The sequence below is a fragment of the Gymnoscopelus braueri genome, assembly GCF_963280865.1.
Source record: "Gymnoscopelus braueri genome assembly, chromosome: 3".
NCBI lineage: Eukaryota > Metazoa > Chordata > Actinopteri > Myctophiformes > Myctophidae > Gymnoscopelus > Gymnoscopelus braueri.
In genome coordinates, this window is record NC_137612.1 from 11,491,651 (window position 1) to 11,508,493 (window position 16,843).

Sequence of the window (16,843 nt, forward strand, 5' to 3'; positions counted from 1 at the left end):
TGTCTCTGAGATGAGTAGAAGTAAAAGTATTGAAAATTGGAAGTACCTCAACATTGTACTTAAGTACAGTACTTGAGTAAATGTAAATCGTTACTTTCCACCAGTACCTGTAGTCTACAGGTAAACACATGATCTACAGGCTGTAGATCATATGTCACACTAAACAAAAATGGTGCTAAGTAGTGCTAAAAGTGGTTCTTTGAATCGTGATTATGTTCTACTAACTAGACTCAGGTTCTGGCCGCTACGCTACCCTCACACCTACGTGGCACCGCCGATCCAACCAATATGTCTGAGTCTGTGCTCAGGAATGTGTCAAAAACAAAAAAATCTCCATGAATTCAAGGCTTCATGGAGTGTGTAATTGATAGAAAATAAGTATTTTTTGGGTGAACTAGCAATCATAATCATTTTAGCCTGTACATTTACTCAAGTACTGTACTTAAATAGCCTACAATTCTGAGGTACATTTACTTTACTTTAATAGTTAAATTCTTTATACTTTAAACTTCCATTCCACTACATCTCAGAGGCAAATATTGTACTTTTTATTCCACTACAATTATCTGAAAACTTTAGTTACTAGTTACTTTGTAGATTTAGATTATTATTACAATACATAGGTATTTGAAAATAGCTGATCTACAAGCTCACAATGCGTTGCATTGTGATGCGTTGTGATCGTGTAGATCAGCTATTTTCGAAACAGTTTGACAGATTTTGGAAAATCTTTTTACTTTTACTATTTTACTATATTTTAATGTCAATGCTTTTGTACTTTTACTTCAACTCAAATGTTGAATACAGGCCTTTCACTTGTTTGTAACAGAGTATTTTTATATTGTGGTATTGCTACTTTTACTTAAGTACAAATCTGAATACTTCTTCCACCACTGGATTCTCCAATATGACCACAGGCACAGTAATACCATCATTAAAACCAAAACATTTTACTCATATGTACTCTTACATAAGATGTAACAATAAAAAAAATGAATCTTGATTTTTTTTATGTCTGTCTGTTTTACTCATTGAATGTGGGTGAAATCCTTTACAAAGCAATTCCTTATAGAAAAATACCAGCCATTTTCTACTGTCTACCCTGTTAACACTAAAGCTTTGACATCAGTCACCTATAACAGGTCTTGGTTCTGAAGCACTTGATTGTTTGGCGCTATAATGATGAATGTTTTTTTTTTACAGGCCAGCTAAGAACAGTAAACCAATGGAGAAATGTTGAATCATGCTTAATTTATACTCTGTCATTTGACGTAGTATAAATTAGGCTTAAAACAGCAAAGGAAGGTAAGCGCCATGTGTCCAGTACTCCTCATCTGTGTAACAACAGATCAATGTCAATTCAATCAGGCTATAAATGAATAGGGTTCTATAGGTATATCTAAATTAGCATTTGTAGCCTAGACTCTCGAATGGCAAAGAGTTGATCTCTCAACTTGTATGTACAGTAGCAGTATGCACCTTGATATCAGCAAACAGCAGATTAACAAATGCAAAATACATTGTACAGATAAAAAAACAAAAACAATGTTGTTACATGACTTGGCACAAATATTGAGGTAACATGGGTAATGCTATGTAACAGTTTCTCAACTAAAATATGGGCACAAGAGTAAAGAAACAATCATGTCGTAGTTACAAGTGTCAGTTTCCACTTTTCAAGATCGGAAAGAGGTGTTGTTGCTTGTGGCATTGGAGGAATAGATTTGTACTGTACACAAAAATAAAATATCCACAAAGATCACAAAAATATACAGAAATTAGCAACAAGTATTTATGATACAGCTTATTTTCTTTCCATATTCAGAATGATTTTTTCCAAGTGAGACAGACGCATTGGCCCTGTATGTGGGACTGGTCTGTGTGAAGTAAATAGACATTTATGCAATGATTAATTTCAAGATATGTTCCATGAAAACCTTTCAGGCAACTCTGTACAGTAAAATTGGAATACAGCTCAAATATTATAGCACAAGTTTGCAAGTATTACATTAAGTATTTTACAAAATTACAATTGCTTCATAACTAATCTATAAAACACAGTTGTTTAGTCACTTATGTCATCTGAATGCATTTCAACATTGGACAAAAATGTTGAAAAGCGGGAGCACGTGATGTCCGTACAAAAATTGGCTCCCGATAATTTACAAAAGTTTATGTATCAAAAGTCCTGGTGAGTCCTTTATGAGATCCGGACATACAAGTCCACCACCCTTCTCCCTGTTCTGACACAATGAAGGCTGGGTGCTGTTGAAGGCAGTCACTCTCTCAAGCTTAAAATCTATACACGGTAGCTCACCAGCGCTTGATTAGCATGTTGCCACAGGAAACATCCTTCATTAATGAGAAATAGCTTATGGAGCGTCCGTCCGTCCGTTCTGGGCAGATACAGTATAATACAGTGATTCTCTGTCTTTCCCGTTTGTCCAAGTCCAGTTCACAGACCACAGATTGGAGAGTTTCAATATATCACAGTATGATGGTACACTGTAAACTCCTGAGTGTTAAAGCAATAGGGCACTTGGTAGATGTTTGGGTTGTGTAGTTATCTTGTCATGATGTAACTAGTCCAATTGGCGAGATATAGGAAGTTAAATGTTTTCTTTAAAACGAATGCCGCGTAGAATTTTGTGATGTTATATATTGCCAGAATCAGCTTGGTTTGCATTCGTTTATGTGCAAAAAGAGTGACTTTGAGAGCTGTTTCGCCGCACAATGGAAGTCAATGAGTCCTGCGTTTTTTTGATTATTAATTTCTAATCAACTGCGCAATAAATCTCGCCAATTGGTGTAGTCACATAATGACACGGTAACTACACAATACAAACCTCTACCAAAGGGTCGTATATTGCTTTCATTCAACTGTGAGTGTACACCTCAGAGTTGAATAAAAAATCAGGGTTTTACAGTTTAAGTCACAGCTGGATGGAAATGTTCTGAAAGTCTCTCAGAGAGCTGAGACAACGTGTTGCCTCTCCTCTGTCTGTGGACATGATCCACTCTTTTCTTTTGCGCCCGTAGGGCAATCCATGCGCAAGGAGCAACTTTAAGTCAAAACACAGATAATGAACCTGAGACTCAACTCCACCCTGGAGCAAACCTCAGACTGGCGCCTTCCCTTAAACACAAATACTAATGTTTCTAAAAAAGCAACAAAGTTAACAACATAAACTATACAGACAAACCTTTATGACATTACAAAACTTGTTATGCATGAAGAGGAAATTCCCTGAATGTTTGAAATCCTACAACTTGATGAACCCCGCCAGAACGATGGACTTCTGCATTGTTCCAAAAATGACATATCCCAGAATAAAAAAAAAGGTTAACTGCCAGATTTTGCCTGGCAGTGTGAATAAAAAAAAAGTGCATTGCTTCAAGTATGTAAACAAAACAATGATTTCTTTAAAGGGAGAATGAGACTCATTCCTATTAGTGTGCTCGAGCCTGCGCCAGTGTAGTGACTCCTGAGGTTTGGCACACACATCCTTAAACAAAACACGCACACACGCATGCACACACACACACACAAACACACTCACATACACACACACACACACACACACACACACACACACAATCCTGCATACTCCTTTAGAGTATGGTGATGAGAAAGGGGAGTTCCACTGTCCTTCAGGTTATGGGGAGTTTCTCGGCACATGTCCTGTTAAATAGTTTTCCATCACACGGCTCGGCGTCGAGGAGCGAGGCTCTATGACCTGCAAAGACACACCCCTCCGTCAGCTGGGTCACATGGATGTGTTGCGATGGCTGCTGGGAAAACGTTGGACGGAGGAGGAGACATGGGACAGGGATGCGTTGGATGGAGACGGATGAGACGAACACAGGGGGGAAGGAAAGAACAGAAAGGAACGAGAGAGAAAAAATGAGTGACAATGATTCACGCACACACACACGCACGCACACACACACACATACACACGTACGTACGTCCATACATACACATTTTTGAGTGAGAGATGCTAAATGATGGGTCAATCTGAAGACAATGATCCTGTTATTTTTGAATGAGGATCAGTGTTTCAGTAACGGAAATTAAAGTATAAAAATCTATGATTTTTGGAAAGAGAGAGGGGGCAAAGAGGGGTAGTTAGATTCACTGCAAAATATATATCTTACTATACTCTACTTACTCTTATCTCACTATATTCTTAGACGTGTATGCACATTCCAACCCAGTTCCATGCCGAACGCCCTCTCCAGATCTTAACTCTAACCATACACAGTACCAGTAGTGATTTAGTTTTTGGTTAAAATAAGTGTTAAATTATTATTCTGATAATAATCATTGATATAGAATGTTTGTTCAGTATCTCCCTGTCTCTCCAGCTCTTTAGTAAACAGAAAATGCATTTTCAACTTGGGATACGAATTTGTCAAAAATTCCAAAATCCAAATCCAAATTGGAAGTGATAACACAAAGAAATGAGTAGACAAAATTGGACACCATAAAAAACACTATAATATTAAAATTGGATGAAAATAGCAACCCACTTGAAAATGTATTTTCTGTTTACTAAAGAGTTGGAGAGACAGGGAGACCCATGTTGAAAAACACTCTGTAACAATGATTACTATAAGAAAATAGAGCTTTAAACTCTACACTTTAACACTTCTGTCTTAACCAAAAAATATCACTTACCCTAAAAATTGCCATGAGGAACAGAATCTAGAACCACTTGGATTCAATCCTTGATTCTACTCCTACCCCACCAGGCCAAATTAACTTATATGCTTCTAATCTCTTATCTAAACTGAACCAGCTGTAAGCAAGAACCATTTGATCCAATCAAATGGTGCAGGGCTGGAACTGCGCTGGAAACTGAGTACACGGCACGCGATTCTTAGAGTTAACACTTATTTATATTGTTATACTGTAATTACTGTAATTCATTTGCCATTGGACAGTGTAAAATAATTGATCACTTCCATTTGTTTTGCAGATCCCTAGTCATTATTGATCTGTTGATATTTTCATATACACGTAAGTGTTACTCGTGTCAACATACAGAGTAACAAGTTGCACACATGCCTCACATATACAGGTAGGTACTGTATGTATATAAGGCATGTCCCCACTCCCCAGAGTGCTGGGTCAGCTGTTTGCAGTTGCGCTGGGAATAGGGTGGGCTTCTATTTGGGTAATAATGACGGACATGTGAGAGACTACACAACAATGAGGACGAGGGGACATCACACTGAGGACAGCAGCACCAAAACGTATGCAAAAAACATCACTTCTTTTCACAACATCACAGTTCAATATCTAACCATTTAAACACCCAGAATCATACCAGGGCATTTTAATATGACTAAAAGACCTTACACACGGGGGCGTTATTTGCGTGCGATTAATTCACTCAAAGATATATATTTTGTAACTATTTGTGTCCAGATCAACCTGTATTAATGAGGCGTCAACTATATGTTGATGCAGAATATTTGCTGGTGAGTTTGTTGCATTTTTGTATTGATTAATCGTCACACCCCTTGTGTGTGTAAAGGCCTTTTGCATGAAAAGCTATAACCTAAATGTAATCTCTGACACTGCAAGGTAAAGACCAGATCCCGAATTATAAATGTAACCTCATTTGAACCCTCTGAGTAAAATGTACGCTCCAAATGTTACTGTGTGTGGGCTTAAGCTGGTACTCACTCTGATCCTGACGAGTCCCCATCCACGGTCCCCGCCTTGATGCTCATGGCAACGCCATTGAGCTGGTCAGGGATGCCGGGTTTGTACGTGCCCACTACTCTAGTGTCACTGGACGTGGAGCTGTGGGGCGAGGTGGGGCCCGGGACGCTCTCACAGAGTTCATTGTGGATACGGTTGATGCCATTCCTCTCTGCGATTGGAGAAAGCTGCTTCTTCTTCAGGATACCTGCATTTAAATATATCCGTTTAATGTCACTGTCAGGCGTAAAACCGTGCATCTCCAAAGCGGTTACTTTTTAGAAAATGCAAAAAAACAGCCTGTGTGCATCCAATGTAGTTATTAATTTAGTCACAAGCTCCTGTTAATACTTTTCATTGGTTAAATATTTTTTAAAACCCACAGGCACACTTAACCACTTTCACTATCAAAATGTGGTCAAAAGTACAAGCTCACAACCTGTTGCATCGCGCCGCGTTGTGAGCTTGTAGATGGGCTATTCTTGCTAGTTTGGTGTGACATTGTCCAGCGACAAAGTAGGGCATTCATTTACAAAAAAAACATAAAACGTTGAATTATGGAGATATGAGGTTTCTGCCCGACAGGGACGATATATATATATTAAAAAAGGATGAATCCGATCATTATGAAATCGCCATGACTTTCCAAACAGACTGCTCACCTTTCTGAGGGTGCGAATGCAGGCTTGGCAGACTGGAAAGGAGCAGCATTGTGTTTTCCTTGTCGTCCGGCTGGGTTCTGTTATCCCGGCCTGGACCCAGGTCAGCGTTGGCCAGCGTCTCCACCTTCAGTCTGTCTCCCACGGCTAGGCCGTCACCATCCTCCTCCACCACTGTGGCGTACTCTCCCGGCCAGTACAGCTTATTATTACCCAGGTTGTTATCTGCACCACAACCACACAAGACATTTAGGAAACCACCGGAAGCTTTTGGGCAACTTCTATACAATCGTCATTCATCATTTTTATAAAAACACAAACGGCCGTTTGTTCAAAGAAGTGGGAGTCATAGAGTAGGTGAGGTAACTGTGGTTTAGATTTAAATCTTAGTGTTTTGTCAATTATTTGAGCGCCTACGGCATACAGCAATGTCCTCACGCCACGGCCTACAGGTTGGGAATCCCTTTTTTAATCAATCATCATTCATAATTTTTATAAAACACAAACAGCCGTGGGAGTCGGTGTAGACTTTATATAGGTGAGGTACACTGTGGTTTAGATGAGATCATATACCGTGTGGGTGTGGTGGTCTCCCGGCCACATTGGAGGCCAGACTTTCCCAGCATTCCTCTGCGGGGTAAGGCCCCTCCTCTTCCTCACTGTCGGAGGAGTGTGTGGAGGCATAGGAGCCACTTTGGTCATCTTCCATAGACAGGTCGCTGTCAGAGTCACTGTCACGATCTACACACACACACACACACACACACACACACACACACACACACACACACACACACACACACACACACACACACACACACACACACACACACACACACACACACACACACACACACACACACACACACACACACACACATGCAACACGCACATGGAGTATTGTGACTAAATCGCTCTGTTTTTCCTAAACTCATTATCCATCTCTATAAAACAAAACAATGCCATTACTTTTAAGTCAGAGATAAAGAAAGAAAGAAACGTACCTTCCAAATGCTCTTTAGTTTCATGGAAAAGTGATCCATGGTCATTCAGTGCAATATTAGGTTGACTGATATTAAGTCCATCATCCCTGGGAAACGCAGAATGATTATTATTTACACTCCATACAATCATTAGAAACATTTAACATGTTAGCCTTTAATGACATGCCAAAAACAGGGACATCAGGGACAGATGTGACCATTGTGCCTGACCCTAACCCTAACCCTAACCCGTTGTGGACTCTCCTTACCTGAGGACAAATGGAACATAGCTCTGCTGGCTCTTTCCACTCTGCATGGTGCCGTTCAGAGAGACACTGGAGTCTCCAAATGGAAGGTGGTACAGCCGGCCATCCATGTAGTTGGCGTTACATTTGTAGGCCTGGCAAAAGGAAAAATCATACACAGTTGGTCTGTGTGCCTTTGTGTGTATGTGTGTGTGTGTGTGTGTGTGTGTGTGTGTGTGTGTGTGTGTGTGTGTGTGTGTGTGTGTGTGTGTGTGTGTGTGTGTGTGTGTGTGTGTGTGTGTGTGTGTGTGTGTGTGTGTGTGTGTGTGTCCGGAGCTAATCTAAAAACCAATGGACTGATCAGTGCCAAATGTTTTGTGCACACTGCCGGTAGGCCACATAAGTACCTCAGACATTATACATTTACAACTTTTTGAGATATTTAACTTTAATATCATAATAGATCAAATTTGGAGTCATAGATAAGTCATAGACAACTGACGTCCACATAGTTCCCATGTGGATCCTGAGATCCACATGATTAAATGCTTTCCTGCTATTTCACTTTATAGCCAACTGACTGTGGATCTCTGTTCATGAACAAACCTTTTGATTAAAGCGTTCGCAAAGGAATCGTTCTCAAAAACGCATCGAGTGACAATGAATACATTGAATAAAACATATAAATATTGCATTTTTAAGAGCTTGTGACAGATATAACTGGTCGGTTCCCAAAGGCAGCATTCGTTCTTTACATTGAAATGTTTCAAACCCTCAGCTCTACATTCCAGAGGTGTTAAGAAATGCAAGCTTTTACACACAAAGGTATTTGTAGTTAAGAGACTCACAGAGGCCTTGGACTTGATCATATGATCGGGCCGTTTGCGGCTGCAGCAGTACTTCATGGCATTCCTGGCCTCCTTGTTGAAGACTATGCGGAAGAAGAAGATGAATGGACCCTATGGTAGAGACAGGCAGGAAAACAACACAGTCAGGCACGAGACACAAGTCTGCAGCTGGATGCTCTGGTGCTAAGGCACTGTTTCTCAATGTCTGGTCTGGGGGTCCACCAAGGGTCCAAATTGACCTTTATGGGTCTGTAACTCTAAGAGTGTACAAATGGGGGAAAAAAACTTTATTTTTTTCTCTCTTTGGGACCCCCAATCTACACTGTAAAGTGTTAATTTACCTCTGAGAGTGTAGAAATGTACACTCACACTATACACATTTGTACACTCTCAGAGTTACAGACCTGTAAGTGTCCATTTTGAACCTCCCCAGTGGTCCCTGGCCCCCGACGTTGAGAACCAGTGTGCACACAGCAACATCTTGTATGTTAAATTACGAATGTACGAATTTGTACACTCTCAAGAGTTACAAATGGATAAATGAACACTGAGCATTTTACTGTTCAAGCTCTGCACCCAGGCGCTGGAACACCTCTCCCCCAGTTCAGTCGCATTCCATTACAACGTTCAAATCACTTCTCTAAGCCCGTCTGTTTAAGCCGGCCTGCTCACTGTTCTGTGAGGTCCACATGCTCTGTGAGTGCACTCCTTCCATGTTCCTACTCAGTCAAATACTCATACTTCGTTTAACTTGAAATGAACATTGAGGATTTTAATGTGAAGGTGCTTCTAGGAACACCAGTTGCTATTTTTGCATCTTGTGTCTAATATGCAGTGGTGTAGGCCTAAAGTAACAGTATGCAGTATTAATACTTTTACTTAAGTAAAACATTGGAGTACTTTTTCCACCACTGCAAGTGACTGAGCTTCGCGAGCGGATGTATATGTTGACAGTGTTTGCATCATGCAGTCATGAAATACTGTGTGGAGGGCTGGCCAGACAGGAATCAGTTACAGCAGGGGTTTTCAACAGTTGGTCTGTGGACCACTGGTGGTCTGTGAAGGTATTGCATGTGGTCCCTGACCACGGGTTTAGTAATGTGGGATAGTGAAAGTGAATATTTTCTTCCACGGAGCAGTGCACTAAATGACCTGGTGACTTATGATGATGTGTCAATGTTGTCAGTTACTGGGAAGTCGGAGGTCAAGAAATTCCACAGAAAATCTCAAGAAGGGGAAGTGTCAACATTATTAGGAAATGTGCAGTGGTGTAAAGTGACTAAGTGCATTTACTCAAGTACTGTACTCATTTTTAGGTATTCTTTACTTTACTGCAGTATTTCCAATTTTCAGTACTTTTACTTCTACTCAAATATTATAGTTTTACTCCACTACAATTATTTTAAAACTTTAGTAACTAGTTACTTTGTGGATTTTGATTATTATTTGAAAACATACATTACCCACTTCAGCCCTATTTACATTTTATACATTTGAAAACTTGTGAAATGGGACCTTCTGCCTAATGAGTACTTTCTACTTTTGGTACTTTAAGTACATTTTGATACCAATACTTTTGTACTTTTCCTAAAGTAAAACATTTGAGTACTTTTTCCACCACTGCCAAAAGGTGTCCATAAATAAAATCTATTATCATCATCATCATCATTATTATTACTGTTATTATTTAAAAAAACTTTCAAAGTGAGCAGCAGATGATATGAGAGAGGGCTCACCTGTACACAGTTGAACCCAGCAAATAGATAGTGGAAGATGATCATGTCGCTGTTAACAGAGAGGAGGGCCAGCAGGCATGTGACTGTAACCAGGAGAAGAACGCCCCCTGCTGTCCTCAGTCCAGAGCTGCAGACATGGAGTTTACATGCAGCGAGACAAAGGCAGGGAGTTTGTTATTGCTTTGTTATGATGAATAAAACAACTTCAGGATTTAAAAAAAAAGTTATTCTTTTGTACAGCTTATATTGTTCCAAGTAATATCATGATTGTGGATATAAATATCTCTGAAACGAGTAGTCTACTTTTATTTACTTCAATTACATCTTTTTAATGTTATCTGTTTGGAGCTTCAAGGATAATTTCTCTCTCGTATTGTGTCTTCTATAATAAAGTAGGGTCAGTGAGTGTAGTTTAGTGTGTTTGTACTCAGGTTACAGCATTGCCACTCACACAGGGGGCTGCTTCTTCTCAAAGCTGTGGTGTTTTGAACAGGAGGCTCTGGAAGCCAGGATGTACAGGAAAATGTTCATCTGTGGAAATCAATAAAACACCAATCAATCTACATACCACACAGCATTCTCACTAATTAAGAAAGAAAGAAAGAAACCCCATTAAAGACGAACAAACTCCAAGACAAGTTAGAGGAGAGGAGATGAATGGACTCACCGACACAACCATTGCTATAGGACCGGCAAAGCTCCAGATGAGAGTGTCATACATAGACAGCCAGCAGAAGTCTGGGTTCCCATAACCCTCTGGGTCCAGTCCCACCGCCAGGCCTGGCAACAAACCAACACAAATCACAGCATCAAACCTTCCATCCGACACAACATCTTACAGACGCAACATCTTACCAACTTCTCATGACTTCTGATTAGTTTGAATAACGCCAGGAGAGGCAGCATAGTACACTGTGGATGAATGCTTTTTTTCTCCCCCAAACAAACATTCATTCTTATTACATGAATATAAAAACAGTTCAAGGATAAAGCCAAAAGGTCAATACTTTCCTGAGTTTTCTAATTCTGCATTTGCTTGGATTTGTACTGTAAGTATGGCTTCCACTTATGCCACATTTAAAAAATAGCCAATCTATAAGCTCATGTGCTACAAATGAACATTTTTGAGAATTTGTTTTCAATGTTTGTAAAATATTTTGCCTATAATGGCATACCCAAAATAGTGATTAAAGTGGGTTAAAGTGGAAAACAAAAACAAGTTTGGACTTTGAAGTCCTTCTGGTACTTTTAATGCTGTGATACACATGTGATACACGCCTCTCAGCGTGTATCACAGAGTGCTGCTGGCTGGTTAAAGCAAAGATTCAGACCTGTGATGAAGGCAGGCACTCCCCAGCCTATCAGGTAGTAGAATCGCATGGGTCCATAGTTGATGTCTCGCACTTCGCTGAGCATGCGGTAGACGTGCAGCCCCTCCAGGAAGAGCCAGGCGAATGTGCACAGGTAGAAGAAATGCAGGAGGATCGCCATGACCGTGCACACAAACTACAAAAGACACACAAAGATGGAGAAACATTGTCATGCCTGATTTATACATGGCTGAGCATCGTGGCCACATCGTAAATAGCCAATGTACAGGCTCACAACACAAGCTTGTACATTGCCTATTTTCGACACCGTCGCAACAAAGTATACTGTACATCAGGCTTAAGAGACAAGATAGTTCAATCTATTGCAAACAACAGGCAACTCTATGAAACTCTCCTCATTACAAATACAGATGTTAGACAGATTATGAGTTAAAAAAAGATCAGAGGTGCAAGGTTATTTACAGCTAACCAAAACTAACAAAATACAGAAAAAAAAACTAAAAAACATTTTAGTTAACTGAAATAAATGAGGCTTTGCTAAAACACTATAATTGAAACTATACTGTGTATCATAAAGAAAATTTCCTTAGTTTTTGTAAATATTTCATACATAAGCCTACAATTTTGGGTGGATTTTTCCAATATCTTTCTTCTAAAAATAGTGAAAATAGCTGATCTACAAGCTCACAACGCGAGCTTGTAGATCTGGTATTTTCGCTTCAAAACTCGAATTCTAACTTTGGTGTAGACAGAAAGAAAGAGAGAAGATCTCTTACCGGGTTGTCGGCCTGGTTGATGCCCAGGATGAAGATGAGCTCGGAGAAGAAGAGGGCGGTGGCCCCGTTGTTGATGATGCTGGTCTTGTTGCACTGCATGCCTCTCAGGCACAGCAGGAACAACGTGGTGAGGGAGAGGAAGCCCAGCGTGACGCCCACGCTGCACCACGAGATCAGTTTGATTGGCAGGATCTCACCGTTCTATAATGCAACCGTTCAGGACAAGGGGAGAGGACAGAGTTGAAGGAGGACGGATATAGGATGTACTGTACATTATAGGGATGCAACAGTTAATTGAAGTAATCGATTTAATTGATTATAAAAAAAGGGAAAAAACAATAATCGATTTGAATAAAAATAATCCACTGGGGGGAAAATGTATAGCCTGGTAAACCCTCCCTCCGGAAATCTCATTTCTATTTGATTCCAGGAGTGAGTCTGGCCTGATAGCCCATTCTGCAATATTGGCTGTGGGCTGGAGTTGGGCGGGAGTAATACCGTTGACTGACAACCCCTTCAGCCAATGATAATTTTTCCCCTTCAGCCAATCAGCAGTTCACCAGTCTAATGTGACGCAACGGGACTTTTGAGACGGCCAAGCCCAAAATGGGTTGCCTTATTCGGATACATGGGTGTCACTGCCCCCCCCTACCGGTTCTCTAAATTTTTATTTTTAAATAGGCTTTGTCATTGATTAATTGACCACATATATGAAGTTAAACAACTAAATTCTATCCAAACGATATCTTATAAGTAAATTCCGTGCCTCAAAATAGAAGTTAGAGAGCTTTTTGAAGTCAAAAAATAGCGGAGAATATAGCGGACAAGAAAAAGATGGCTGCCGTTCGTGTTTTGGGCTCACTCGAACTCGCCACCTGATTGGCCAACTGTCGCTGTCAATCACAGAACGATGTGCGACGACGCTGATAGGCTCGGTTAGTTGGTAATTCCACTAGAAACCCCCACAATGGGCAGGCCAGACTCACTCCTGGAATCAAATAGAAATGAGATTTCCGGAGGGAGGGTTTACCAGGCTAGAAAATGTATAACTCATAATGCATTGCGATGCGGCACGTTGTGAGCTTGTAGATCGGTTATTTGGCTTAAGTGGTTAATCAGACTAATCGATTAAGCACTGTGCAAATTATTGTTAAGTATTTATACTCCCATTCAGAACGGATGTGTATGTATTGATACTTTCCAAACGCACTGGGTTCCATGTGTACACACTCTCAGAGTTCAATAATGTCATCCACTAGAGGGCAGGGTTATTTAACCAGCGCAGAGGCGCCGCAGACTGAGGCTCTGTGCCAGCCAACTTGTGAAATGAGCTAATAGAGTTTGTAGTAAAATAAATACTTTAAAATACTTTTAATTTATGAAAAAAAAAAAAAACACAAAAAGTTAGAATATGGAGGTTCCTGCCCGACAGTAACGCTATAGTAATGTGCACCAAAATAGGGACACCTGGTCAACAGTGGTTTCTAGCTCTTACTGTACCTCTCTCCTGGAGATGTCCATCAGCACAGCAAAGCTGGTCATGTGGTAGCACTGGCAGCTGATGTGAGTGTTGTTCCTAAACACCACCTCACAGCCCTTGGCTGACCAGCCTCCAGCACCAGCACTGAAAATCAGCGGTGAAAACAAGCAAATGATTAATTCATTGATCGATGTTTCAAATAAACAATGTGCAATCAAATAAGTGATAAGCTTTAGTGATCATGTCAATATTTCTAACATGTGCTATTTACAGCTTTGCCAAAATGTGAATCTGTGAGTCTTTGTTCAGCCTTATAAAAAGGTCAAGATGCGTGGGTAAAAGATACAAAGACATTCAAAGACGTCCGTTTGGGTTCAGATAACTTGTGATGAGCATTTGCCATGATTTTCTACCATTCTACCTTATTTACCCGCACTTTATGCTCTCAATTAACCATAGATTAAACCAATAATGAAAAGAAATCTTTAGTTGCAGCCCTATTGAAAATAAAACCCAGACAGGAACAATGTGAAAACACTGTCTCATCCAGTAATGCTTAAGTGATACAAGCCGGTATACAAGCTCATAACGCGCCGCGATGCGACACGTTGTGAGCTTGTATATTGGCTATTTTTGGCACGCACAGCAAAGGATAAATCGGGCTTCACCATAGGGCTAGACAGATGTTAACTCAGCTCAAGGGTGAACATTTCAGTGTGTTGTGCGTGCGTGCGTGCGTGCGTGTGTGCGTGCGTGCGTGCGTGCGTGCGTGCGTGCGTGCGTGCGTGCGTGCGTGCGTGTGTGTGTGTGTGTGCGTGCAGGCGCATGTGTGTGTGTGTGTGTGTACGTGCACTCACAGTATGGTGTGATTCCAGAACACACAGATGGGCTTGGAGCGCTCCTCTGTTGAGACCAGACGGAACTGCACGGTGATGGGTTTGTCCAGCGTGTGCTGCAGCAGCTCGTCATTGTCGTGCACCGTGATGCTGACCACTGGTGTGTTGATGACCGGCCGCTTAGGCACCCTGTGGGCCACAGATACATGACAGTAAGACACAATGGGTGAGCAACACTGACAAGTCATTATTCGTTTAAATGGCTTTGTGTCATGAGTACATTAGATTAAACAAACACTGATGAAGTCTGGATATCCGAAACATCTGTCATCTTGAGGCATATGGAACAATAAAATAACAATAAAATAACAACAAAATAACAACAAAATAACAACAAAATAAGTTACTTTTATTTCTGAGTGCGACCCTACGCTTTATGATTTGAGTACGATTCCACACAGAACGCGAACATAATGAGGCGATGAAGGGAGGTAATAATCTTTTCATAACAAGGTCGATTTTTTTCAGCACAAATAAAATCACCAACATGTATGAATGAGGCATCACCAAATGAATAGTAAAAAAAAACGTTTTCGCATCTTCTATTCGTCACGGCCCCGGTGAATAAGAACCGTGACTATTTTCTCTGCTTTCCACAAAGCTTAATTTTCCTCTTACCGGAGACTTCTCTTATCGGGGTCATAGTTCTCCGGCAGCAGCGAGGCCAGGCTGTGGAAGATGATCACACTGGCGACGGCATCCTGTTGTCTGTCCTCCGGGTGCCGCCTCTTCCTCCTGGTGCTGGCCACCGAATGGTTCCCCGGGGAGGATTCTGGGAAGACGTCCAGGTGCCTGTGGCCTTTGGTCTCCACGGGCGGTTCAAAGACGGAGTCGGGGAGGGTGACGGCCGTCTCCTGGTCCGCAGGACGGGGGCCCCTGAGGGACTGGTAGCGCGGAAGCTTGGCTCCAGCGAAATTCATCTTTTTCAGACGGTCCACGGAGATTACTGTATAGACAATACACACAAGCAAGGTTAGACAAATAGTCAAATCTGCATATATGAACATATGTTTATATTATAAAGTATTACATCTTTATTGGTCATCAGTATGATTCTAAAACCATTAGGTCAGTGGTTCCCCACCTTTTTCCTTGGAGCCCACCCTTCTTACATCTAACAACAGACATATGAACAGCAAAGATAGCTGATCTACAAGCTCACAACGAATTGTGAGCTTGCAGATCTGCATTTTTTGAAAAGGTTTGAAAAAGTTTTAATTTTATTTTTTATAATGCCATGCCCAAGATAGGGATGCTAGGTTGAAAAGTGTTAACAATGTTATTATTGTACTTCACAATGATGCAACATGTGGGAGTTAGCTATAATGTTAAAGTGACAGGATAATATATTCTGTATGACAAGTTGGACTGATATCACATTGAAAACATACAGGCAGACAGTGGATGGAAGCAATGAAAGCAATGATTTTGTGCAACATGTATGTTGCACAAAATGTGGACAAAATTTGGACTACCTCCAAACAGGAGGTAGTAAAATTAAAAGGTTTTGAGAAGCACTGCATTTGGTGACATTTTTGTCTTCCTTGGGGTAACCGCTCACCTATATGCGGGGTGACAATGGTGAAGGGGCTGAGATAGGTCTTCCTCATGTTCTGTGCCAGCGCGTTGGCGTACTCCTCATAGTGGCGCAGCAGGGCAGCCGTGCCTCCCTCCGTGTGCTGGATTAGCTCCCAGTGTGGCCGTGTCTCTGGGGACAGGATGGCACTGCCCACGCGCACCAGGTTCTGTCAGACAGGGAGCAGCATGGATTCAGTATGACAGGAAGAGGGAGCTAGAAGGCGAGCTAGAAGAACCTCAGCATTCCTATTAACCCTTTCAATCCAGGAACGCATCTCTGTCATTTTAGATTTATTTGGCTATTAAAAAATAGCAGATATACAAGCTTAGAGCTTGTAGATCTGCTATTTTTGTGCAAATTTGTGCAAATTTGTGCAAATCTTTCTTTCTTTGAATATATATTTTTTAAAACATTTGTAAAATATTTTGTTCCAGAGACCCCCAGAAGCAAAGATTTGAGTTACAAATGTATATATATATATATATATATATATATATATATATATATATATATATATATATATAATGTATATGTATGTATATATGTATATACACTTGTATATCTGCTATTTTTGAATAGCCAAAGAAATCATAAAAT

General features: G+C 40.8%; 1 protein-coding gene across 2 annotated transcripts in view; it reads right to left on the minus strand.

Moving 5' to 3' along the window:
- Positions 1-1,085: 1,085 nt before the first annotated feature.
- The window catches only part of celsr2 (cadherin, EGF LAG seven-pass G-type receptor 2), a 76,635-nt gene continuing 60,877 nt past the window's right edge, over positions 1,086-16,843 (minus strand). The window contains exons 19-34 of one of the 2 annotated variants that reach the window (XM_080424778.1): positions 16,229-16,412; positions 15,286-15,613; positions 14,629-14,796; positions 13,792-13,915; positions 12,292-12,492; positions 11,516-11,690; positions 10,852-10,964; positions 10,636-10,715; positions 10,185-10,311; positions 8,449-8,559; positions 7,625-7,755; positions 7,377-7,462; positions 6,946-7,113; positions 6,376-6,597; positions 5,696-5,921; positions 1,086-3,789 (exon numbers count right to left, since the gene is read on the minus strand). In XM_080424778.1, coding sequence (XP_080280904.1) covers positions 3,768-3,789; positions 5,696-5,921; positions 6,376-6,597; positions 6,946-7,113; positions 7,377-7,462; positions 7,625-7,755; positions 8,449-8,559; positions 10,185-10,311; positions 10,636-10,715; positions 10,852-10,964; positions 11,516-11,690; positions 12,292-12,492; positions 13,792-13,915; positions 14,629-14,796; positions 15,286-15,613; positions 16,229-16,412 — 2,466 coding nt within the window. In that variant the 3' untranslated portion in view covers positions 1,086-3,767. Of the gene's footprint in view, positions 3,793-5,695; positions 5,922-6,375; positions 6,598-6,945; positions 7,114-7,376; positions 7,463-7,624; positions 7,756-8,448; positions 8,560-10,184; positions 10,312-10,635; positions 10,716-10,851; positions 10,965-11,515; positions 11,691-12,291; positions 12,493-13,791; positions 13,916-14,628; positions 14,797-15,285; positions 15,614-16,228; positions 16,413-16,843 lie in introns of both variants that reach the window. The other variant, XM_080424777.1, reaches the window with a different exon arrangement.